This window comes from Lethenteron reissneri, chromosome 27 (assembly GCF_015708825.2).
Source record: "Lethenteron reissneri isolate LAM-NWPU_2019-01 chromosome 27, ASM1570882v1, whole genome shotgun sequence".
NCBI classification, from domain to species: Eukaryota; Metazoa; Chordata; class Hyperoartia; order Petromyzontiformes; family Petromyzontidae; genus Lethenteron; species Lethenteron reissneri.
In genome coordinates this window covers 9,567,239-9,593,653 of record NC_083805.1, presented here as the reverse complement: position 1 = coordinate 9,593,653, position 26,415 = coordinate 9,567,239, and the positions used below count along the sequence as shown (strand labels likewise).

Below are 26,415 nucleotides of genomic sequence, written 5' to 3'. Positions count from 1 at the left end.
ACAGCCGCCACAGGTCTGTGCACCACACGCTATCGAGGCGTCGTTGGCAAATTGTCCGATTTGTTGTTGCTGTTGTTTTTGCTGCTGCTGCTGTAAGAATGAGCCCACGCCTCCATCATCGCCAACAAAGGGCAGATATCTCCGTTGAGCCATTGAGCCGGCTAAGCGATTCCCATCAGCCCCGGGAGCCGACCTCGAACCAAGCCTCACTCACCAGCGTGGTCAAAGTGCCGTCGACAAACCCCCCACGGCCGACACAGCAACGCAAGGGAGGCCTTCATCCAGCAGTCGATTGACGCTCCATAAAGCAAAATTGTCCATGATACAGGTTTTTCTTTTTGGGTTAGATGGTGTAAATATATAATTGTGTCGTTAAACCCGCCGCCACCCGACACAGCCAACTAGTAAGGGTTGTCACGTTAACAGAACGTGGCCAATTCGTCACTAGTACAGCACTAGTGTGTAGTTTATAGTGTAGTGAATAGTAGTGCATAGTGTAGTGTATAGTGTAGTATACTAGTACAGCACACCGGTGTGTTGGAGAGCCAAGCCACAACATTTACAATCTGAGTACGACGTTTCGCCAGTAATTACAACTAGCTTCATCAGGAGACAGCCAGATTTGTGGAGAAGCCGCGGAAGCCTACGCGTTAAACCCATCAAAATTATATTGCGTTTATATGGCATTGTATGTACGTGTGTGTGCTGAACTTCCTTCACACCGTACGTAACCGGCCATGCTCGTCACACTCGGAGAGAACGGGAGTATTTATTTAATAATGGGAAAAGAGGCAGGCAGTCATAGGCAGAGGAAAAATAGGTCTTGACGAGGGACAGATAAATCTTGGCTTAAAGCTTTCGTGACTGCAGGAATTCATATTATTTGGGTCTTTCGGTAAAGTTCAAAGAAAATAACAAAGAATAACTTAAAAAAACTACGACGTTTCGATCGCGACACAAGCGATCGTCTCTCCTGATGACGATTGCTTGTGTGTCGCGATCGAAACGTCGTAAAATTGTTGTTGTTATTTTTGTTGTTATTTTCTTTGAACCTATCTACGTGACTTTACCAAAAGACCCAAAGAATATGAGGGGGGCAGGTAGTCGACAGCACGGATGGCTGGGGGGACGGGAGCTCGGGGGGGGAGGGGGGTTAGCAGCGTAGGAGAATGAGAGACCTCCAACGGAGCCATGGCACAGAGAGAAAGAGAGAGAGAGAGCGCGTCCGAGATTCGTCGAAACGAACCACACGCGAATCTCACATCGCCAGCACATTGCACTTGTGGCAAGGCAGACGGAAAATCCAGACTGAGTGGAGCGGGCAGGCGGGCGAGCGGGGACCGAGAAAGATTTCGCCAGACAGAATGAAAGTGTCCCGAGCCTAGGGACGCAACAACTCACACTCACCCGAGATTCAATGAATTTTGGGTCCCCAAATCTGGGCCCGCGATTCAATTCAAAGGGTTGATTTGTGTCGTCGTCGTCGTTCAGCCTCGCTTGTACAGTACTGTCTTCCCCACTTTGACACTGGCACACAATGTGCATCTCATTTACATAGAGTGCAAGAAAACCAATTTGCACCACGTGCGTTGTTCGCTGCGTGCATGCAGACGGTAAAGAAATTAATTTCATCAACTCAATTGAAGCGTGGGTGTCAAGCGGTGGTACAGTGGATCGCGCACTGCGCTCATAACCCGGCGACCTGAGTTCTATTCCCGGTCACAGCGAACGTCAGTGGCGAGTGATTAACCAGAACCGGTCTGGTGTCTCACCCGCTCGTCACCAATCCGCACTGACCAGCGCGGTGAAGTATGGTCAAATAACCCTTTATCGTCGACATGGCGTGCAGTTTCCTTCGTGTAGCAGAGAACTGACAAAAGGCTGTAATCTTCTTGGTTCTTTCGGTAAAGTCACGTAGAAGGGAAGTAATAAAATAATAAAAATAAAACATAATGACTTTACCGAAAGAACCAAGAAGATGAATCCCTGCAGTCACGAAAGCTTTAAATCGAAAAGGCTGTAAATTATGATAGAAATTATTAGTTTCACGTAATCGATGCATCATTGGGTGGCCAAGAGGTTTATGAGTGAGCGAGCGAATGTGTGGGACAGGAGTCAGTGGGGGGGGAGAGACCGACACGGCGGGGCTGGGGATTGATGGGCGGTGTGAAGTGTGGAGGAGATGAGAGGGGACCAGAAGGGAAGAGTGGACAGCGTCACGGAGCAGGCGGCAGGCGGTTGGGAGGCAAGAGGAGAGGAAGGGGTCACGGGTCACGGCGTGGGAGTGACCTCTCACCGGTCGTAGAGGACGTCCTCTTGGCACATGCACACGATGATGTATCCGGACGCACTGGCCATCAGAGCCTGCACCACGGACACCAGCCTGGGCACCACAACAACAACAACAAGGGCATCATCATCATCATCAACATTGTAACCATCATCATCAACATTGTAACCACCATCATCATCATCATTAATCGTCATCAGCATCTACAACATTGTCACCGTCATCATTATTCTCATTGTCCATCATTGTCAATATCATCGTCAATATCATCATCCTCATCGCCATCACTGTTGTTATTCTCTATCGCAGTCGTCATCGTCATTATAACCGCCCACGGAACGGCCCCGCACTCTCTCACAGCCGTTCTTAAAGTGCACGTTTTCGGATCCAAATATCGACAAAATCTCCAGATAAAAAAAAAGAATGTTGTTCCAACCATGCGTCCACGAGCGTATAAGCGAACTCACCCGTTCGTCATTACTACGGACTTATACCCCAGCGCTGCACTGTTCACTGAATTTCGATTTAAAGCTTTCGTGACTGCAGGGATTCATCTTCTTGGTTCTTTCCATAAAGTCACGTAGAATGGAAATAATAAAATAATAACAATAAAACATTATAAAATAATTCTCACGACGTTTCGGCCACAACGCAAGCAGCCGTCCTCAGGTGTAGAACAGGTCTGTCTTCTCGACAGACCTGTTCTACACCTGTATTATTTCCATTCTACGTGACTTTACCGAAAGAACCAAGAAGATGTTCACTGAATGTCCAGGTCCCTGGCAGATTGGAGTGGGTGGCACCACTGTCACTTAACTGGTAATCCACGGCCATAGTGAGGATGACGTCACGGTGGGCGAGATGTTAACTACCTCGCCTGGTACACAGGAGGTTGTGGGTTCGATATTTGTAGTTTGCGTGTCTCTTTCCCTGTGGACGTGCGGATTTTGTTTTATCGGTCCTCGGGTTTTTTTCCCCTCCACATTTAGAAACACGCGTTTAGAGTGTTTGGCTGCTGTGCATTTCCACGCACAAAGCCACTTAGTTGAGTTATTGCGTGTGGCCTAGTCGATGAAAAACAAGAGCTTTACCTGGTAAAATAAAAAAAATATATAGTTTGGTATACTGGGCGTGCTGTGCCTGTTGCGGATATTAATTTTCCGGGACACGGACGGTGACAGACCCAACTGAAATGAAGTCGTGTTGCTTGTAAGAGAAACATTTTAGAAACATCATCAGAAAGGCAACGGACGAGCGGGCGGCTCCTTGGTCCATTTATCTCGCGATGGGGCAGAACGCGCAGAAAAGGCTGCAGGCAGCCAGACACCTGGCGCCAGCAGTTTCCGGAAATATGTCTCTGACGTTTTGGGCAATGGTCCTTCTTCAGCGAAGAGTGAAAGAGGGCAAGAGAGATGCACCGTGGGGCCATGGGAAAACACACTTGGGAGATCTTCACAAAAGTGCGAAATGTTTTTGATAACTTTTTGACATTTCGATTTAAAGCTTCTTTCGTGACTGCAGGGATTAATCTTTTTGGCTATTTCGGTAAAGTCACGTAGAAGGGAAATAATAAAATAATAAAAATAAAACACAATAAAATAATTAATTATACAATAACTTATTTTTATGTTTTATTTTTATTATTTTATTTTATTATTTCCCTTCTACGTGACTTTACCGAAAGAACCAAGAAGATGAACTTTTTGACATTTTAAGGAATGTTAATCACCATGCTCGTCTCGGGGGGAAGAATCTGCAACCCCCCCATTAGCCCAGCATCTCGAGATGGTTACGTTTGGACAATTTATAAACACCGGAGTTCTATCGAACGGGGGATATTGCGTTAATGTACGCTGACAAAGGAGCGGTTCAGAATTGACATATGAGCAGTTTCCTATGAATAGACAATGATCGAATAGCCACGAAGATGCGCACTGCGGAGATGGAGAGAAGAGGTAGTCACCGCACGACTGATGGAATGGCGACGACTTGGTGGGGCATTCATCCAGCAGTGGATTGATCATAGCTGATGATGATGAGGATCAAACAAACCCTGATTATAGAGTAAAATATAGTAGTAGGTTTTTACCCTTTCAACTGGTACAAAAACTGACACCTTTATACAAGGCATCATGTTTGCAATAACCACAACACAAGCAGTCAAAATGCAAACAAAAAGAAACAACTCTGATGATGATAATGATATGCACTGTCCTTGAAGTTGATTGGTCCACACCCGAGACAGCTTTTCTTAGAGCCTAGTCTCCATTGGTGTTGGGCCAGATGACGCCAAAAGGCGTATCATCAGAGTTGTTTCTTTTTGTTTGCATTTTGACTGCTTGTGTTGTGGTTATTGCAAACATGATGCCTTATATAAAGGTGTCAGTTTTGTACCAGTTTTAAGGGTAAAAACCTACTACTATATTTTGGCACTGGTAAAGGAGGTCTCATAGTGTAGAGTAAAAATTAACACATAACCCAGTTTCAATGGGGGCGCCTTGGTGGCGAGATGTCAATTCCCTCGCCTGGTATGCAGGAGGTCGTGGGTTCGACACTAACGCCTGTATATTTGAGGTTTGCATGTTCTCCCCGTGGTCGCGTGAATTTTTCTCCGGGTCCTCCATCCACATTTAGACACATGCGTTTCGAGTATTTCGCTGCTACAAATGTCTACGTAATAAGCCACTTCGTTGGGCTATCATTTGTGGGCAGGCCGCTTATGAAAAACAGCCATATAGCTCATTGGACCATACCTGGCAAAATACCAAAAGTGTATTAATCAATTGTAATAAAAACATTTTGAATGTAGAGCAGCATCGTTACGTCGATGTCGCGTCTCCCTGTGTGAAGCCAAACCTAATGATCTTTAGCATCCGAATATTGTGGTGCTGTAATGACGTCAAGCGAATTTGGACGATTTTTGACCCCTCCCCCCTCGTCACACAGCGTCACAAAAAGCCAGACCCCCCCCCCTCAAATATGACGTCACGAAGCTCTGCCCCCCCCCCCCCCCCAAAACGATATTTCCATTTTGAAAATAAAACATGCGTTAAATCGCTTTAAACTATTGTCATTATAGTGCGTATTTAATGTGGGCTGACTCTGATGCTGTAGGAGTGTTGTTATAACAATTAGTGTTGTTATAACAATTCTATATTTATTTAAAGTTGCGCATTTTGATGTGATGTCAAATTTCTCAAACCCCCCCCCCTCGTCACACATCGTCACAAATGTCTGACCCCCCCCCCCCCCCGAGGTGCGTGACGTCATTTATGGACGGCCCCTAATGTGCTTCCGGTGATTTGATGATGCACACGCCGATGAGGATCAATACAAGCGGATGGCTGCACCGCAGGGGTTGAGATCCAAGGAGCAAGATTTGAAAGCCTCAAGCGGCATTCGTTTCATTGTTCATCCACTCTCCCCTGCACCCTCGACAATTGTTTCGTCGATGGTCACAATTCATCAATAATAGGAGGATTTTGGGGGTGAGATCGCGTAAATATATAAATGTGTCGTTAAAACCCGCCACCACCCGACACAGCCAACTAGTAAGGGTTGTCACGTAAACAGAACGTGGCCAATCCGTCACTAGTACAGCACTAGTGTGTATTCTTAGGTTTTTATCGGTAAAGTCACGTAGGTAAAAATTTTAAATTAATAAAAGTAAAATAAAAAATAAAATAAAAATCACGACGTTTCGGAGGCAACACAAGCTTCCGTCTTCAGGTGGAACCGTCACAGCACGATAGCTGTATTAATTTGAATTTTTTACCTACGTGACTTTACCGAAAAAACCTAAGAATATGAATCCTTGCAGTCACGAAAGCTTCAAATCTAGAATCACTAGTGTGTAGTTTATAGTGTAGTGTATAGTAGTGTATAGTGTAGTGTATAGTAGTGTATAGTGTAGTATACTAGTATAGCACGCCGGTGTGTTGGAGAGCCAAGCCACAACATTTACAATCTGAGTACGACGTTTCGCCAGTAATTACAACTAGCTTCATCAGGTGACAGCCAGATTTGTGGAGAAGTCTATCTGTTTCGTTCCTTATATAGAGGCGTAGATGTCTTGACCACTCTTCTGCGCTCTTGCACAATGATGGGGAAGGGGGCGATTACTGAGGCAACGTACATGATGCATGTGCATTATGCGAGCCCTTTGAACTTGTCCTTCCTGTCTATTGTGTTTATTATTAAAATAGCCCGATAAATGTGTCGTTTTAACGACACATTTATATATTTACGCGAACTAACACAAAAAATCTCTATTATGGATGATATTTGGTCGCGAAAGCCTGCGTGTCAGACTGATCACAATTCACTCTGCACACACGTACTGAGGACAGCACTTTGCTCCGCATTGAATACGTTGCTTAAACCGCTATCGTGCAACCGCAATGTGCGGTGTTGTTCATTCTTAATAATTTTATGACACGTTATAATTATAAACGTCTCCCATTCCAGGTGCTAAACCAGACTGGGCTCTGCTTTGCTGCCGAGATCCGACACATTCAGGGCCATTCGGTCTTGCCACTTGTAAAGGAGGTCTCCATAGTGTAAATGCCTATCCCGAGCTCTCAATACTCTGATAGTGCGCTGTCTTTAAGTTGTACGCCTTTTGGCGTCATCTGGTCCAACACCAATGGAGACTAGGCTCTAAGAAAGGCTGTCTCGGGTGTGGGCCAATCAACTTCAAGGACAGTGCATATCATTATCATTATCAAAGTTGTTTCTTTTTGTTTGCATTTTGACTGCTTGTGTTGTAGTTATTGCAAACATGATGCCTTGTATAAAGGTGTCAGTTTTTGTACCAGTTGAAAGGGTAAAAACCTATTACTATATTCGGTCTTAAGCCAACAGTCGAAGGCATTGCACTACGATGTCCGCAATGTGTTAAGTGTTTAATTGTCTTCATGCACAAATTATGATTATGCTGCTATGGGAGCTGTTGCACTGGTAAGAAAGCGCTCGGTGGCTGCAGCCGAGTTAAGGTCAAAGTCTTTCAACGAGGCATTCACGTCTCTGCGAGGATACCCACGCTTTGCACCACCACGCGCGATCCATCAAATCCAGCGACTGCAAAGCACTTATTGCTGGAGTGGACAAACGCATGGGCTGATGAATAAATTAGAGGTGGAATCAATCACCCCTACACTCCGGCGACACTATGAGTTGTTATTAGATTCAAGGAGTAGGTTATTGTAATATTTACATCTTAGTGAATGTTGCGGCCTCTAATACCTGGGATAGAACCCACACGAGCATGCATTTGTTGCTAATCCCGGAGATGAGGGTAGTGTTTCCACCCAGAAGCGAATATGGCTCACGATCAGACATTTTTTGCAGTCAGAATCATTCTCATGCTGGGATTTGCAAGATTTGGGGGGGGGGGGGGGGATTTGTTATTATCATTGTTTAAACAACTTTGTAATTATCTTAATTTGCCTGTGATCCGCATAACTCAATCTTGCTTCTGGATGTGAAAGAGAGCTCATCAGATTCCTCCAGGATCAATATTCTGATCCTGATCATTAAGCCGGCATATAATCCACATCACTCACTCTCTTCACGTGCAGCCCTTTGTCGATTCACTTCCTAATAAAAGCCTCCCCCCGCCACGCTCTATTGGTCATGGGGGTCGTTGCCCATACTTCACCATGCTGCTCGGTGTGGGGGTGTTGAATGGAGGGAGGGGGGGCGGCCCGGAACCGGTTCACTTTTTACTCACGGCCAGAAATTGAACTCAGGTTGCCAAGTTCACAGCACAGTGCCCAAATCACCCCCGACCCACATCACTCGAAGGCTCGCACTGATCGTGACTCTTCTAGCAAGTCCAAACGTCGTATGGCAACACACACGTCGTATGGCAACGCACAGCATTATGGGGGGCAGGGAGGTCGGCTGCCCCCACTGTCACGAGGGTAGAAATCCATCTTCTATGCCTCCTCCTTCATGTGCCCTCATTAGCTACTCCTTTTAGTTGCTTCATATTGGACCACCCCAACAGTGTCATGGTACAATGAATGAAATGTTGTCGTCCCTTGTCCAATTTGCCCCCTCTGTATAGTCCAGTGCCTGGGTCCCTCCGGCTCGCGGGCCACGGTGCAGTTGCACCGCCTGCACACTCAACAGCTACCCAGTGCCACGTGACCACCCTCCAACCTTCACAATCGCTCCCACGCGCCCCACAGCCGTCAGCTTCCACACAACCACTGGCGGGGGGCAGTGGGGGGGGGGTGGCACGTGCCCCCCCCAATGATCATTGGGGTTTGTTAGTAATAAATCGGCATTTTGCAACCCTCACTGCCACTGTGTAGCATATTATTACGTGCCAGGGACTCTATGAGATGATAGGACAATAGTCTGAGTCCATAATTGGCAGTAAGTAACGGCAAAGCGGTTATAAGTGACTCAAAATTGTGCGCAGTTGCGTATACAGTACACGACTTCCCTGAAGGCATCAACACCTTCAGCGAGCGCGATGCCGTTCACACAACGCGGTTCGAATTCGACCCTCGATCGATGGCTGCGCCATCGCCGCACACGCGTCGAATAAAAAGCAAGGGACAAGTCCTTACTCACTAACAACTCCTCTATCACCATTGGAACCTCATTTGCCAGTAAAAAATATGATAATTGTTTTTTTACCCTTCTATCTGACATCATCTGGTCCAACCCATGTGAGACTAGGCTCTAAGGAAAGCTGTCTCGGGTGTGGACCAATCAACTTCAAGGACAGTGCATACAGAGTTATGTTTTTTGTTTGCATTATGACTGCAGGTATTGTGGTCTATGCAAACATGACTCCTTGTAAAAAAAGGTGTCAGTTTTGTTGCCAGATAGAAGGGTAAAAAAACAATTATCAACTCTTCTATCATTTTTCATTGCTGGAGGGGTTGCCCCCCCTCCACTACCTGAAACTCCTGGCTCCGCCATTGCACACAACGCGGATTGCCCTCCACGAGCCTCCACCGCAATTGGCAGGTTGGCCACACACACACTGGCCCTGCGAGAACGTGGTCTGCGAGCGTGTCCGCTGCGATGACCGCCGTGCGATGACCGGTGCCCGCCACGCCGCGCTGTCTGGTCGGCACGAGTGCCTTGGTGAGCCACAAACTCGACAACGCACGCGCTCAGCACTCATCTCTGGACGGGCATCACGTGTGGTTTTTACATGACCTTCGCTCGCTCTCGCTGTGCAGATTAAATAGATGGAGGGGGCTTCGCTCGTGGGTAGTTCCACTATCTCGGGCGTGTGTTTTTAAATCCTTTATAATAAGTTCGCTTGCTTGCTTAGGACCGTGCAAATCTTTCGGTCGTTTTTTAACCCACTTCCCGTAATCCAATCGAGCTGACATTTTCCACACAGACTCGTTGTGCGTGACAATTAATGTTCCTGGAAAAAAATTCCAAAATTTTACACTTTTTAGGACAAAAATATTATATTTAACTACCAATTGCTTAATGGTGCAATGCAATCATCTGACCCATAGGTGGCAGCCATCTCAAGCCAGAGGACGAGAGGACTCTAGCCGCCACGCATATAAAGGATTTATAGTGAAAAACTTTGCTTTTACGGGTTATACTTGTTTTCATTGTTAGATCTGGGATGCTCAGCTGCTCCCCCCGTGCGATGTGAAGTTCGTTTTGTTGTTGACCCAGGTGGACCTTGTAGCGGAGACTCGGGGTCTCAGTGGGTTCTCACCTGGGCTGGATCTCACCTGGGTTCATTAAGGCTATGCGATGATTCAACCACTCTCCCTGTAGTAATAGGTTTTTACCCTTTCAACTGGTATAAAAACTGACACCTTTATACAAGGCATCATGTTTGCAATAACCACAACACAAGCAGTCAAACAAAAAGAAACAACTCTGATGATACGCCTTTTGGCGTCATCTGGCCCAACAGCAATGGAGACTAGGCTCTAAGAAAAGCTGTCTCGGGTGTGGACCAATCAACTTCAAGGACATTGCATATCATTATCATCATCAGAGTTTTTTCTTTTTGTTTGCATTTTGACTGCTTGTGTTGTGGTTATTGCAAACATGATGCCTTGTATAAAGGTGTCAGTTTTTGTACCAGTTGAAAGGGTAAAAACCTATTACTATATTTTGCCACCGGTAAAGGAGGTCTCATAGTGTAAACACTCTCTCTGTCTCTCGCAGTTCCATACATTTGCGTAATTCGAGGTCACGTTTCGATTCCAGAACCGACGATCGTTTTACATTGCGGCAAACTTAGAAACCTCCTGCTAGTGCGTGTTCCACGTGAACTCGGTACATGGACACGTGCACGATTTAGTTTGTACGGAGCAGACACTTTAAAGATGCAGGCGATCATCAGCATAATTGTGAGTTGCTTGTGCACTCGTGCGTTATGTGTGTCAACCAATTGGGGCTGTAATTATTCAGATATAACTAATATGTCATCCTCCGTGAAAAGTGAGACGATACATAATCAGACAATACACCGCCTTCCCATATCTGTCTCTCCACATGAATACATTCTTTTATTTTTCACTTCCCATCATCCACGCGGGTTTTCTGAGAGTGCATAATCAGTCTTTATTTAGACTGGAGGAATCTGAATTTTTATTTAAAGCTTTTGCGACTGCAGTGATTCATAATCTTGGTTCTTTCGGTAGAGTCACGTAGAACATTATGCATGTGCATTATGCGAGCCCTTTGGACTTGTCCTTCCTGTCTATTGTGTTAATTATTAAAATAGAACCAAGAATATGGAGGAATCTGATTAACTATAACGCTCTTTCGCACAAATGTGCAATATAGATGGGTCAGCTAGTTGCATGCACAATTACAAAAAATTATACCAAGAGTAAGACATAAGGAAGTTAAGCAAGTCAATCAATATACAGCAGGCGTCAGGGTCGATATCGAACCCACGCCCTCCTGTATACCAGGCGAGGTAGTTAAAATATCTACGGGAAGAGAGAGAAAGACGCACACTCCAAATATACAGCAGCAGGCGTCAGGGTCGGGATCGAACCCACGCCCTCCTGTGTGCCAGGCGAGGTAGTTAACATCTCTTCCTCCCTCGCTCCACTAAGAACTCCCTACTCCCACCCGAGCTCTCACAGTCACCTCGCCGAATCCCAGAAGCGCATAAACTCTTGTCAATGTACAACATTGATCGTGCTGTTTATATAGCTGTCCGCTTGACGTCTTGGGCCTCTGAAGCATGTGCTGGGCAACTGTGTTCTAATAACTCAAAACACAGCGATTGTCGACAAGCTCGGCTCGGACCAGAGTCCACCACGACGCGATGAAGATCCCATCACGACGACGAGGATGATGATGATGTTCATGATGATGTTGATAATGTTGATGATTATGATGACGATGTTGATAATGATAATGTTGATAATGTTGATAATGTTGATGATTATGATGATGATGTTCATGATGATGTTGATAATGTTGATGATTATGATGACGATGTTGATAATTATGATGTTGATAATGTTGATGATTATGATGTTCATGATGATGTTGATAATGTTGATGATTATGATGACGATGTTGATAATGATGATGTTGATAATGTTGATGATGTTGATTATGATGTTCATGATGATGATGTTGATGGTGTTTATAATGATGATGATGTTGATGATTATGATGACGATGTTAATGATGTTGATTGTGATGTTCATGATGATGTTGATAATGTTGATGATCATGATGACGATGTTGATAATGATAATGTTGATGATGTTGATTATGATGTTCATGATGATGATGTTGATAATGTTGATGCTGTTGATTATGATGTTGATGATGATGATGTTGATTATAATGATGATGATGATAATGATGACGATGTTAATGATGTTGATAATGATGTTCATGATGATGTTGATAATGTTGATGATTATGATAACGATGTTGATAATGATAATGTTGATAATGTTGATGATGTTGATTATGATGATGATGTTGATAATGTTGATGATGTTCATGATGATGATGTTGATGGTGTTTATAATGATGATGATGATAATGATGACGATGTTAATGATGTTGATTATGATGTTCATGATGATGTTGATAATGTTCATGATTATGATGACGATGTTGATGATGTTGATTATGTTTTTTATGGTGATGATGATGCTGCTGATGATGTTTATAATGCTGTTGATAATTTTCATAATGATGTTGATGATTTTCATGATAATAATGTTGATGATTTTCATGATAATGCTGTTGATGATTTTCATGATAATGATGTTCATGATTTTCATGATAATGATGTTGATGCCAGCTGCGGGCTCGGGTTCGCTCCACGGCACGTGCGCTCTCGCGCTGAGCCGCTTACCCCGCAGCGGTAATCTGTGCTCCTCCCCGCGTGGTTATTTCGGGAAGGGGGGGGTCCATGAGCTCCCTTACAAAAACCAGAGACGCGGTGGAGGAGCCGGTGGAGAAGCGACCGCGGGCTGGCTATGGTCACTCGACCAAGACCATCGTCCAGTCTCGGCATCAGCGCGGCTTGATTACGAGCCGGTGGGGGTGGTGTCCCACGCACGAGCGATGAGGGAGAGCGACCGCTTTGTCCACACCTGAAGCGAGTGGTTACGCAACGACGCAATGGACCGACGCGCGCGTTCGCGATGGCGAGGAGCAAATCGTAGCTCGCAAGTGAGCAGCACGGGTTGAAATGCGTGGCTGCATGAACTCGCTTGGCAGGCAGCGTTGGGAGCAACAGTCCGTCTCCAGACGGCGCAAATTTGCACTCGAGTGGTAGTGCCTTAGGTCGATGACGCCTTCTGCCAAGCCCAGGCAAGCGGCGTTCTGGAATAATATCGAGTGAAAAATGCAGCCCTTGTCCTGCTCCACCGAGTTGTTTGAGTTGATTTGGTGCATGCACGTGCTACAAAGATTAAGGTCTCCCGTATAGCCTTTAACAGGCTGTTGGGCCAAGTGCCGTTAGCGAGCGCCTATCAAGGCCGTGTGGGTGGCCAGCGCCACGCTTGGTCGCCTTCGTCTCCCCAGTGGCGATGTCTAACGAACCGCACCAGGTGTACTCATTTGAGGCCGAGTCGACCTAGGGGAGGCCCAGGACCGGTTCAAAAATTCGCCGCTGTTATTGGTCGTGAGCGGGGGGTTCGAACTCGGCTCGCCGTGCTTGCAGCGCAGCGCGACAGCCACTGCGCCACCACACAAAGACAAAGATCCCCCGTCTAGCCTGTGCCAGACTGTTGGGGCAAGTGCCGTTAGCGAGCACCTCGTGAAGGCCGGCACGGCACACTAGGGGATGGGTGGCAAAACACCACACCCGGCCGCCTTTGTCTCCCCAGTGGCGATGTTTACACACCGCACCAGGTACTCATTTGAGGCTGAGTAGACCTAGGGGAGGCCCAGGACCGATTCAGATAATCGTCACTGTTGGTGTTGGCCGTGAGCGGCAATCGAACCCGGGTCGATCAGGTTCGTAGCGCTAACCGCTACACCACAACACACAACACAACATTCATAAACACACACACAAACACACCGCAAGCCTGCAGTGTGTGTGTGTACACATCGTTAGCTCGGCGGCAACGGAATTACAGCCGGTACACTGGGCATGCCAAGTCGCAACACTTCATACGCAATGTCGAGGCGTCGCTGTGGGGTGCGGGGGAGGTGAACGAGAGAGAGAGAAGCGACTTTCATCTCCGTGTCGACGCCGTTCCACATCGTGCGAGCCAGCGCAGCACGCGGCGCGTAACTCCGTGACTGTCGAGTCGCATCCCTTAACTTTCAAGAGCGCACGCGCGCGATGCGTGAATCAGACGTATCCCGCGCGAATGAAACATGACACATGCACGTGATGTCATCCGATACGCACACGCGTGTTATCCCTCTCACACACACACACACGCACGCACGCGCGCGTGTGTACATTCGCAGACACGCACGCGCGGGTATACACATAAATACACACATGGGCAGACACACACACGCACACACACGTGTTATCACACACACACACGCGTTATCACACGCACGCGCGCGCGCTTGTGCACATGATTATTCACAAAGGCACACACACACACACAGACAAAGACCCCCCGTATAGCCTTAACAAACTGTAGGGGCAAGTGCTGTTAGCGAGCACCTATGAAGGCCGGAACGGTACACGAGGGGGTTGGGTGGCCAGCGCCACGCCCGACCGCCTTTGTCTCCCCAGTGGCGATGTTTACACACCGCACCGGGTACTCATTTGAGGCTGAGTCGACACACACGCACGCACACACACGCGCTTGTGCAAATGATTATTCACAAAGGCACACAGGGAGTTGGTATCCACACACACACACGCAAAGATCCACCGTATAGCCTTAACAGGCTGTTGGGGCAAGTGCTATTACTATTATCACCTATGAAGGCCGGCACGATACACGAGGGGGTGGGTGGCCAACACCACGCCCGGCCGCCTTTGTCTCGCCAGTGGCGATGTTTACACATCGCACAAGGTATTCATTTGAGTCTGAGTTGACCTCGGGGAGGTCCAGGACCGGTTCAGATAATTGTCACTGGTATTGGCCGTGAACAGGAATCGAACGTGGGTCGCCGGGTTCGTAGCGCAGCGTAGCGCTAACCGCTGCACCGTGCCACCCGTCAGCGCGCCGACCCAGCCGCGTGGCTCGTGCCAGGGCCGCGCGGTGCAGCGCGATGCCACGCGAAGCGTCCAACGTTTCCTCCGCCTCGATTTGACCGAGATGACAAAGACAAAGATCCGCCATGCAGCCTTGAAGAAGAGGTTGTTTGGGGCAAGTTGCTGCTAGCGAGCGCCTACGAAGGCCGGCACGCACGGCACGGCACGCGAGGAGGTGGGTGGCCAACACCACGCCCGGCCGCCTTTGTCTCCACGGTGCTGATGCTTACACATCGCACAAGGTATTCATTTGAGTCTGAGTTGACCTCGGGGAGGTCCAGGAACGGTTCAGATAATTGTCGCAGATATTGGCCGTGAACAGGAATCGAACTCGTGTGGCCGGGTTCGTCGAGCAGTGCGCGAACCACTGCGCCACCGCTCCCCAAAGACACACACGGGTTAAATTAAGCCTTGCACACACACACACCTCGCTCGTGTGACACACACACATATATCACTCGTGTGACACACACATACATGTCGCTCATGTGACACACACACACACGCCACTCGGGTGATCACTACATCAGTTAACTGCATTTTTTGTTGCTTGCGTAGGACAGGGCCCCCATAGTGAAGATGGAGTGCCCTTGCCAATACCATCTGGGAACCCGGCAAACATTAACCACGACCCTGCTGGTGACACATCGAAGGTGGATACCGGTACCGAGTACGCTTGATTATACGAATACTGCCAATATTCCGACGCAACTAAAAACGTAAATTTCACGGATACGCGGAGCTACGGAACGGAGGTCCGTTTTCAGCGTGTTTCTACTTCGCCGGCGGACAATGCCAAGCGTCTGCGCTGATGTTGTGTGCGGCAGCCTCACCTGGCGCTCAGAATCACCGCCTCGCCCCGTCCGCATCCCAGCTGCTGCTGGAGCCAGCCTCGCAGCGCCACGAAAAGGCCCGGGAAGAAGGCACATCCCAGCAGGAACACGCCGATCATGATGCCTCCTCCTCGTCTCCTTCTTCTGTTTCTCTCTTCTCAGCGGCTCTCTGCACCCACCGCCCTCTCCCTCCCTAACCTCCTCTTTCTTCCCTCTTCCCGGCGGCGTATGAGATGCGTCTCTCTGAGCGCGTCAATCACTGTCGTGCAACGTGTGTGATGGTGTGCCCGTCTGTGTGTGTGTGTGCCCGCGTATGCCTGTCGAGTAAACGCCTGTGTGTGTCTGTGTGCCAGTGTGTGTGTGTATGTGTTCGTGTGTTTGCTGGTGTGTGTATGCCCGTGTGTGTGTGTTCGTGTGTTTGCTGGTGTGTGTATGCCCGTGTGTGTGTGTGTCTATCCGTGTGTTTGCTGGTGTGTGTGCGGGCGTGTGTGTTAGCGTGTCCCTGCGGTGTGTGTGCGCGCGCCGTGTATGTGTACGTTCTTGTATGTATTCAGGTCTGCTCGTGTGTGTGTGTGTGGTTGGGTGTAACCGTGGGTGTATGTATGCACGTGCGCGCGTCTGTGTGTGTGTGTGTTGCTCGGCTATGTGTGTGCGAACACCGATCTCAAAATAAGAATGTAATTAATAAATAGAATCTTGCAAGCCACGTTCCCTTGTCTCCTTCACACGCTGCTGCGGCCAAGTCCAATCCTCTTGTCCACACCGCAGTCGCCCTTCATAATCACGCGTACGAACCGAGGATGAAACGGGAGCAGAGGATTGAACGAATAATGAATGACTGAATGAATGACGCGCGTGCGTGCGTGCGTGTGTGCGCTTCGAGACGCGCTATTGTGCAGCGTCTACAGCGGTGACATCCGCAAGCCGACTGACGCGCACACAGCAGCATCAGCATCAGCCTCCTCCTACACCGAGGAACCCGCCTCCTGAGCAGACCCGCTATGCGCACTCTCGCAGCAGACAGCGCATTACGTATACAGTGCGTGCCGTAGTGCGCTTTCACGATACGCGGGCACTGCCAGGCTTGCGAGCTAAATATACCCGGCACGCGCTCACTGTACAGTACTGCAGATTGAGCCTTTATCAGAGCCGGCCGGCCGGCCGGACGGCAGCGTTCAATCATTCTCAGAGTCGCACCCCTTCCCATGTCCATCCACCACTCCCGCCCGCCCCTCCTGCCCGCCCAGCCACGTTTCTCTCCCTGGCACCACCACACGCCGCTCGCTCGGTCCTTCCCTCCGCAACCAAAACCACCACCTCCCATCCAGGGGGCATGAACGCTCGCGAAAAATACCCCCCCCCCCGCCGCACCCCCCCCCCCCACCACCACCCCCACCACCCACCACCCCCCTTGCCCATGTTTGTTGCAGCCGCCGTCGAATCGCCTCGTCTCGCCGTGGCCCCTTTCCCAGATGCGGCCCTCACTTTGTTATTTGTGGAGCGGCGATTGCTTTGTTGCCATATCTAAATCCAGGGGGGTACGGGGGGAGGGGGGGGGTGGAAGCTTTTCAATCAGCGCCGTGAGCTGGGGTGACCGTGCACCACGATGTTGAGGAGGCTCTTTGTCCTTCAGTTGGCAACGTTCACATTATAACCGCCACCTCCAACGGCCCCCCTACACTTCCACACCGTACATCGCTCACCCCCCCCCCCCCCCCCGCGAAAACCAACGTCTCTTTAACCATTCGTGAATAAATTGGATTAATGTAACGGTTCCGTCCAATGACAGCGGTCGGCCGAGGCATCGGTTGTGACGTGTGGGCTGCTGCGCGTGGCACGGCCTCGGCCCGGGTGCATTGTCCCGCGTGTGCAGGAGGGGAATTGGAATGTGCGGGTCCCATCTGGCTACGCTGGCGACACACGCGGTTGAAGGAGGAGGGGAGGGGGGGGTGACCCTCAAGCGAGTGGATGCACACGCAGCTGATACGGCCACGTTGAGCGTGCGTCTTGTGCAGTGGTTCGCTCGCAAACTCAACAATGAAACGAGACCAAGCGGAGTCGCTTCGCGGCTACAACAGCGGCACGCACACGCCACTCGCCTCTCCGCGCATACACCCACACTTTAACCTTGAGGATTCACACGCGATATCCTGACTGCGACTTGAGCCCATGGGCGTAATGCTCCAAGGTGAATGTGCACGCGTGTTACATTGCATATGTGCGGTGCTGTGTATGTGTCGTGTCGCGTGCGTTGTCGTTATTTGTGCGTTGCTTTTGTGCTGTTCCTTACAACGGACCTCATCGGGCGTTCGTGGCGCGTCGTTTTTTATACCATGTGTGTGTATATGCTGCATTGTGCATTCCTTCCGCGTTTCTGTGTTGCGCTTATGTTGCGCTGTTATGTACCCCGAGTATAATATTGTGTATTTTATACCGGGGTGCGTGTTCGTCATCTCGGGGAAATGCAAATCGTACGCGTGCAATGTCTGCCACAAGCCCCAGGGGGCTTTGAGACGCGGCGCTTGGCGGGCGCTGTCCATTTCAGCACCCGGCACCGCCGCTGAATCAGACGCTTCTTGTATCCGCAGTGCTTACACCATTCGGTGGCGGTGGTTGGGTGGGGGGGGGCACCGGGGACGCAGGGTAAGATAGTGTCGGTTTAGATTAGTGTGTGTGTGTTGGAAGAGGGGAGGGTGAGCCTTGGCTGTGAATGAAGGACGGTCACGCTCGCATGTGTTGAAAAAAAAAATCGCAAGCTAAGCTCATGACGCGGGTTCCCGCATTAATATTTAACGCGGCCAAATTAAATGGCGCAGGCTCTTCCGAGGCTCGGGGTGACCGGGAGAGGACTTGCGCGCGCTCGTTGTGCCCGCGCGCTCCTCCCAACATCACCGCTGCCTTTCGCGCCGTCAGCGCGATGTGTTTTCCACACAGATAAAAGGGATAACGATGCAGTACGATACACATGCTGTAAACTGGCGCGGGTCAGCGATTGTTTCTGACACTGCAAGGTCTACAGAGAGCAAGGCTGGCGATGGGGGTGGGGGTGGAGGGGAGGTGGAGGGGGCTGGATGTATGGGCGCCCCCTGATAACGGCACGCGGCTGCCAAAGCAGCAGGGCGCACAATGCGACCCGGCACACCACGCGGCCCTTTCTTCCTCCCACTATCACCGCCCAGCCACGCCGCCGTTGCGCAAATACAACGCGTGGTTGTAAATCCCGAAGCACGTGCCCGTTGCCACCCGGGTGGCGGAGATACCGAGTGTGCAGGCGGTGCAACTGCCCCGGAGCCCGCTGGCCGTGCGAGGTGGGGGAGGGGCGCAGGGATAGGAAGAGAGGGATCAGCGGACAGCCCCTGTCACCACCTCCCCCCATCCCCCATTTAATTTCTTGCACCACGGCTCATGCCAAAAGCGCGCTACGCCACTGCTCGTCACGACTATATTCTTCTCATCTAGGAGTATTACGTGACTATTATTGAATGTTTAAAGCACACTTCTGTTACGGCGGCAGTAATGATTTGGGCCATCACGCGTACATTGGTGAAATGTTTTAAATATATATAGAAGGCCGCAATAAAAAACAACCAATTTAAATGTGTTCAAAAATCTGTAATGTTAATCAGCCGAGTACAGTGCGATATTGCCAGTGTGAGAGTTTGCGTTCTTAAACTACAGCATGAATAATTATTGCAAACCGGATTTTTTTTTTGTTGCTATTGGCTTTAACGTTACAACCCATGGGAGGAATTACTTGGTTGACCGATTACAGGAATTGTACGATTGTAAATATTTGAGCACGAGACAAGAAGCAACGTATAACTTGACGCCCATCCTGCCAAACGAGTGAAACACCGGGGCCATCATTTGTGGGAGCATACATTCGAAATGTACGATGTCTGATTTGTTTTGAGTAATAAATCACAGACACGACAATATTAGTGCCAAACATATGTTCTACAGTCTTCCTACAACATCCCTGAAATTAGATTCAGTGATGGTTATAAACCGTGAAATACACAGAACTCTACTACACTGCGCTGTCCTGATGGAATAAAACATTGTTGTAGGGACCCAACTGGAGAACGAAACAGATTTTAAATACCTATGGACATAATCTAACGCAGATGGGGATCAACTACGTGGAATTGGTAATTTATTTTACGGATAATTCTTCCACTTCTGTGGTCGCAATATTCCAAATTGAGACTTTGACGACATTTGACGGAGGAGTTTGGAAATCTAACCTTCAACTCGGTGCAGTTGCACCGCCTGCATACCCGATAGCGACACCACCAGACGCAGTGTTCACCCACTCCACGGCCGCCTTACGGTTATTTGACGCGTAGGGCTCGAGAACAGCAAACAAAGGCATTCAATGTGGGAACTGCACCAGTATTTTTCGATTTAGAGCTTTCGTGACTGCAGGGATTCATCTTCTTGGTTCTTTCGGTGAAGTCACGTAGAAGGGAAGTAATAAAATAATAAAAATAAAACATAATAAAATATTTTATGTTTATTATTTTATTACTTCCCTTCTACGTGACTTTACCGAAAGAACCAAGAAGATGCACCAGTATTGTTTATCATCGTTGTACGCGCCAAGCAACGGCGCTAGAATCAATCCCGATGAGCCTTTTAAAAGGTCACTGGAACCCTTTAAAAGGTCACGGGAGCCCTGCGGCGACACCGACTTTTAAACGAACCAGGCCACCTGACAACCCTCGTCCGCTGCCGTGTGAACGTGCGACCCGCAAGATTCCCGCACACAGCAAACTCGCACGACGCTTCATCCATCGCGAGCCGTGCTCACAACAACCAGGCAGTGACGGACGACTCTGCAGGTGCTGCTGCTGCGGCTGCTGCTGCTGTGTCAAACTGAGAGGGACTAGAAGGCAAAGGCTTGGCAGGGCTTTGCTGGTTTGTACGTCTCCATGTACAGCTGTTTTGTCAATCCACTGCTGGATGATGGCCTCTTCGCGGTGTGCAGGTCGCCGTGGGCTACCGTACTTCACTACACTGGGCAGTGTCGGTTGCCCCGATGGTAAGGGGAAGAGACGCGGGAAGCACAACAAACTGTACATCAATGGCATTGCCCTTTGCTGCCCACCACAGAGCACCACAAGCATAATCACAACCTGTCTGTGCATGGTGGTCACCGACCCGAGCACTATCCAGGCCCAAACCTGCTTGACTTCTGCATTCCGGGCGATTGGGTTATAGGCTGGGCAGGTTTACCCTGGGTTTCAGTTTTCTTGCTTGCGTGCTTGAAAAATGCATCAACCTCATCAGATGGGATCTGCTAATGGACACTGGGGAGACCTTTTAGTGTGTTGACCCCTTACACGCATTCATTAACCGAGTGTGACGTGTAGAGGAGGGCCAACCAATGCATCTATGAGGGTTGTCCATGCAATTGACAATTTGATGCAAAGTTCGGTAAATGCATTGTGCATATGTAGCAGAGGTCGCAACCGGGTACCCGATACCCGTACCCTACCCGATACCCGGCTACCCGTACCCGACCGGGTACGGGTACGGGTACCCGTTTGCGACCCTGGTGCGGCCGGGTACGGGTATGGGTAGACCGTGAGTCACTGGTGAGTAACCGTTTGTCACTCATTTCCCAACGTCTTGTCTCTTCTCACAATTCAAGTTCCTAGAATCAACCCACCCGCGCCTGCAACATGGCTTCATCCCAGAGGTCGCAATCAGGTACCCGATACCCGTACCCGGCCGGGTACGGGTGTAGGGTACGGGTCGCCCGGGTACGGGTACCCGTTTGGGACCCTGGTGCGGCCGGGTACGGGTACGGGTAAGGAATCAAAACCCGTTTGCGACCTCTGATATGTAGGCACGTGGCGATCTTAAATCGGTCCTAAACCTCCCCGAGATAAGACTCGAGTTCCTTGTGGAGTGTGTCAAACATTATCACTGGAGAGCCAAAGGCGGCCGGGCATGGGAGCTGGCTACATCACACACACTCATGTGCCATGCTGGCCTTCGTAGGCGTTCGCCAGCAGCTCCGAGAGTGAAAGTAGACTAAACGGGGCATCTCTCTCATTTGTTTTACAATACACAGTTTATACAGCACAGTAGATACAACGACGAATGCATGAATAAAAACACACGTTACAAAGTACAGTATTGCATTTCGGTCTTTTGTTTCGCTCTACACATTTACACAGTCGCCCAACAGTTGCTATTGTGTGTGGTCATACATGGAGCAAGAGCAGAGGGGTTTATTCCCCAGTCTGGGGAGGGTAATTTCCCAGGGTGGTTGGGTCTAATTATCGGGCTTGGCTCGAAGTAATTCCCCAGTCTGGGGAAGGCTCTGCTCAGGAGCTCTATAAGAGCGGCACACGGAGGGGAGTGGCACAAGTGGAGGGCTGTACATTTGACAGTTGCTGTGCAAACCACACGATTAGGTGGTAGCGTGGGGGGGTGTGCAGTGGACAGAGGCATAGCTGGTGCCACCTAAGGAAGGGGCAACGTAACAATTAAGCTATTAATATTGATGATAATCGATTCTTGCGCTCATGATTAGTTCATTTTAACGATGTACAATTATTTGGTGTAACGGAAAAAGACAATCTAACAAACAAGGCAGACAAACGAGAATTGGACGGTACAAAAGTGACGCACAGAATTGAACGCGTGACCCTGAATCGTGGGACATTGTAAAATCGGAATGGGAGGGGATGGATGAGAGGGCCAAGGGATATCCGCTGCATAACTCACGGAATAAGCTCCTTTCCTCAAACTAAAGGAGACTCATGTTAAACGTCTTCACGTGCGATGAACCGCTACGCTGATTCGTAATGCCCACAAGAAACCGAAGCAGGTAGTGTCAGCTCCACCTGTCACAAACGCAAGAGGAACCAAGCTCCATTTTCATGCAAAAAGTACGCAAGCTCTAGAAATTACATGGCAAAAAACGATTAGCAGTGAGTGTCCTAAAACTAGTCACCATAATCAAGATACTGTCTTCCAACCAATAACAAGAATCCCCATTAGCTGGATATTACAATAACTTAACTACTAACAAAAAACACAATCATAATTTCCAGGTGCAGCTGACACTTTGTTCTTACATAAAAGGGGTCTTTATGTGTTGCACTGTGTCAGGGAGACCCATAAGTGGGAGGTGGGAGTGGCAGGGAAGACCCACAGCCTTGGCTAAACATCTGTATCACCCAGGGCTTAAAAGCTTCCAAACAGCATTGACGACAGCTATCAGTAACAATGACGGTGAAGATTTTGAAGGCAAAAGGCTCTTTCGTGACATGAAGGGGAACATTTTTATCGTACCCACGATGCAGTTGAATAGAACACAGGTAACTCATTCATACCGTGGAGATCCGGTGGGCGGTCAGTAACATTCGGTCTTTTAGTAGGGAGCTCTCCACGAGTGCATTGTGGGAGTTGTTCGATGCACTATGACGGCACCCGCCTCTTTGGGGGTGCCCATCTACCCAGGGTTCCCTGAGCCTCCACCCTTGGGACCTTTGCTGCTCTCCAGGGAGAAGGGAGGGATGCGGGCGTCAAACATCTTCCCGTCCAACCTCTCGAAGCGGAAAGTTCCCCTGTGGGCGAGAGTGACGGAAGGGGAGCAGCAGGGGCAACACGGTGAAGGGTGAACAGCTGCTGGGCCTGCATGCCCTGGCAGACACGTGTCCACACAGTAAACAGAGGAGGCGGTCTTGAAAATCCATGAGAACTTATTTCCTAAAATCACATCAATCTTGGGACTGTCAATCATCGCCGGTGGCATCTGTCCTTCCCGTAAGACGATGGTGTCGGCGCCACGGTGGTGGTGGTGGTGGCAGTGGGTAATGGTGCTTAGTCGTTAGTGGGCGACAATGATGGTGGGTGGTGGTGGTTGGAGCGAGTTACGGTTGCCTTACAGTGTCGCGAAGAGACCAAATATAAATGTGCAAACCCTGGCACACAACCTGCAGACATACAATCCGGCACCAGGGGAAAAGCGAGCTCTGGTTTTGCTCAAGGTTTGTGACACTTTTTCTCAGACCACTACACCACAAGTATCCCGCAAGAGCCAAATGAGAATTCGCAAAGTGCACTGAACACAAGGCAGCAACGTACAATGTGTGGGAACACAGGCGTGCTGAGACGCAAGATTACCTGAAAGCAACCGGCATAACATTCTACAGGTAACACAAATACCCGGGAGGTGAATTGTTGGGTTTCCTCATCGAGCAATCATCAGAGACAGTTTCATCAATTTGCCTGTGTGTTTGTAGGCAGCTGTGGTGACACCGTACAGCAAGAAGTTGCTTATATTCTGGTTGCCATTATAGGTGGGAGAATGAAAATGAAACGAAGGGACATCAAAAGCCAAGGCTTGCTATTCTACTCAAGGGTGGCACAGAGAAACAACAGAGACCCACAACAGCAACTTAAGCCTTGCTTGACATGACGGCAACCCGCCGGGACACGACACGGCACAACTTTGTAAAGGCTTCACCAGGTGTTGACGGTTGCCAGCTTCAGCAGACGTGAGACTTCACGTTTAATTCGGGTCTCTCTACCCCAATGGGCTCCAGGCAAATGTGGTGCTGGCATTGAAACACTTTTTGCCAAAACAAGCGGAAGGATGGCGTTCATGGCGATTTGCACCGCACTATCAAGAAATATATTTGCATCAACTTCGACCGATCCAACGTTGTCCGTGTGTTCCCACATAACGTACACATAGGATTATTGCAAAAATAGAAGGGACTGTAGATAAACACACGGGGTACTGCTCCCTGAAGCCATTCCTGAAGCTACGGGCAGAAATAGTTCTGTGGATTATAGAGCAGATGTCGCAGCAATCAGTAAACATGGGGACGAATGGACGGGCAGTTGTGGAAGAGGAGCAGAAAGATGGAACAATGTAGACCACCGATCCTGCCCGCGGGGGCAATAACATCCATTTCAAAAGGAATGTTTCCATTGCAGTGGAGGAAAATGACTGCATATAAACACGCTTCTGCCAAAAATGCTGTTCGAATGCTTAGTTATTAAAACGACCAAGCGACTTATCGGTTGACGAATGCGACTGACGGTGAGATGCCATGAGAACATTTTCACTCGCAATTGAGTTTGCTGGAATAGGTGTCACGTTAACCTCAACTCGGTTAAAAAAAAAGATATTAATTTACATTTATATTCATGGGAGAAATATAATTTGATGTTTCAATGCATTTTATTTTTAAGTGTATTCCCAATGTCACTTCATTGTTTATGATTTATGTATGTGGGTGCAAGCGGAAGAGTTATTAAACATTGGATGCATACGCAGTGACGCAAGGAAGCCGACCACCACACTTCTTTTATGAATGAGCAGCACCTTTCATTTCCTGAGGTCATGTGCCATTCCTTCGCTCTAATCCCAGGTTATCTCTGATCATCTTTCCAATCTCGACGGCTCTTGCTACCACACTTCTCTCCCCGAGTACTGCTTCTCCTCATCATCATCATCAGCCATGATCAGTCCACTGCAGGATGAAGGCCTCGCCAGGCTGATACCATCTCTTCGACATTGGGAATGAAAATGCAATTGACCAATGTCTTCTATCTCATCTAGTAATTATTTCGTGAACACTATCGATTTGATAATTGGTTTTTTACCCTTCTATCTGGCAACAAAACTGACACCGTTTTACAAGGAGTCATGTTTGCATAGACCACAATACCTGCAGTCATAATGAAAAAAAACACAACTCTGACTGCAGGTATAGTGGTCTATGCAAACATGACTCCTTGTAAAAAGGTGTCAGTTTTGTTGCCAGATAGAAGGGTAAAACACCAATTATCATATTTTTACTGGCAAATGAGGTTCCAATGGTGTAAACTATCGATTTGAGTTTACACTGTCGAATGTTTAATTGGCATGCCTCAATTATGGGTATATTTGTGGCAATGGCATTTTTGCTGTTGATATTCTTGTCTTGTGCCCCCCATAGTCTGGAACCCTCTTCCCCCAGAGCCATCCGTGCTGTCAACTCCCTTTCACCATTCAAGTCCCGGTTCAAAACCTTATCTTCTTCCCCTGCCTATGACCGACTGCCTCTCTCTGTACAGTATCTTGAGATGCAACTGCATTAAGATGATATTTTAATCCAAATCGTGTTGAGGTTTTGCAACTGTACTGGGTTTGCTTTCTGTCTGTATGCACTCCTGTATTTTATTTCGTAACACAGGCCTCCCTGGAGAAATGCGCGGTCTCAGTGGGCTCCCACGAGGTTATTAATAGCGATTCATGTCTATCTTCTGTTTCTATCTTAGATACCTTTGGTTAACCACCTAATCCAATTGCCTCTTTTCTATTTTCACTTTTTCCTAAATTAGCTAAATTGCTCTCCTCTTTTATTCCGTCAGTCATCACGTGACAGCTGACAGATGCGGCTGGATCAACTTCTTCCACTCCTTCCCATCCCTGGCTAGAACATTCGTTTCCTGTAGGCCGACGTTTGTCCCCGTTACAAGTCCTCCTCCTTCGTGGACGACCTCTAACCTCCCGTGCCGCCTTTGCCCTCCTTGCCAACCAGGAAATGTGGAGCGAGCGCTTGAAGCAGTGCATTTCCAACAACTCTAATATCCCCTGCTTCATCAGCCTTCTT

General features: G+C 48.7%; 2 protein-coding genes across 3 annotated transcripts in view; both read right to left on the bottom strand.

The window, feature by feature from the left end:
* The window catches only part of TLCD3B (TLC domain containing 3B), a 59,617-nt gene extending 42,230 nt beyond the window's left edge, over positions 1-17,387 (bottom strand). Inside the window, exons 1-3 of the mRNA XM_061561402.1 lie at positions 17,273-17,387; positions 15,788-16,560; positions 2,297-2,383 (exon numbers count right to left, since the gene is read on the bottom strand). Coding sequence (XP_061417386.1) covers positions 2,297-2,383; positions 15,788-15,906 — 206 coding nt within the window. The 5' untranslated portion in view covers positions 15,907-16,560; positions 17,273-17,387. The remainder of the gene's footprint in view (positions 1-2,296; positions 2,384-15,787; positions 16,561-17,272) is intronic.
* Positions 17,388-21,840: 4,453 nt separating this feature from the next.
* The window catches only part of LOC133348532 (polymerase delta-interacting protein 2-like), a 36,016-nt gene continuing 31,441 nt past the window's right edge, over positions 21,841-26,415 (bottom strand). For both annotated transcript variants that reach the window (XM_061561400.1, XM_061561401.1), the window contains exon 11: positions 21,841-23,373. In XM_061561400.1, coding sequence (XP_061417384.1) covers positions 23,259-23,373 — 115 coding nt within the window. In that variant the 3' untranslated portion in view covers positions 21,841-23,258. The remainder of the gene's footprint in view (positions 23,374-26,415) is intronic.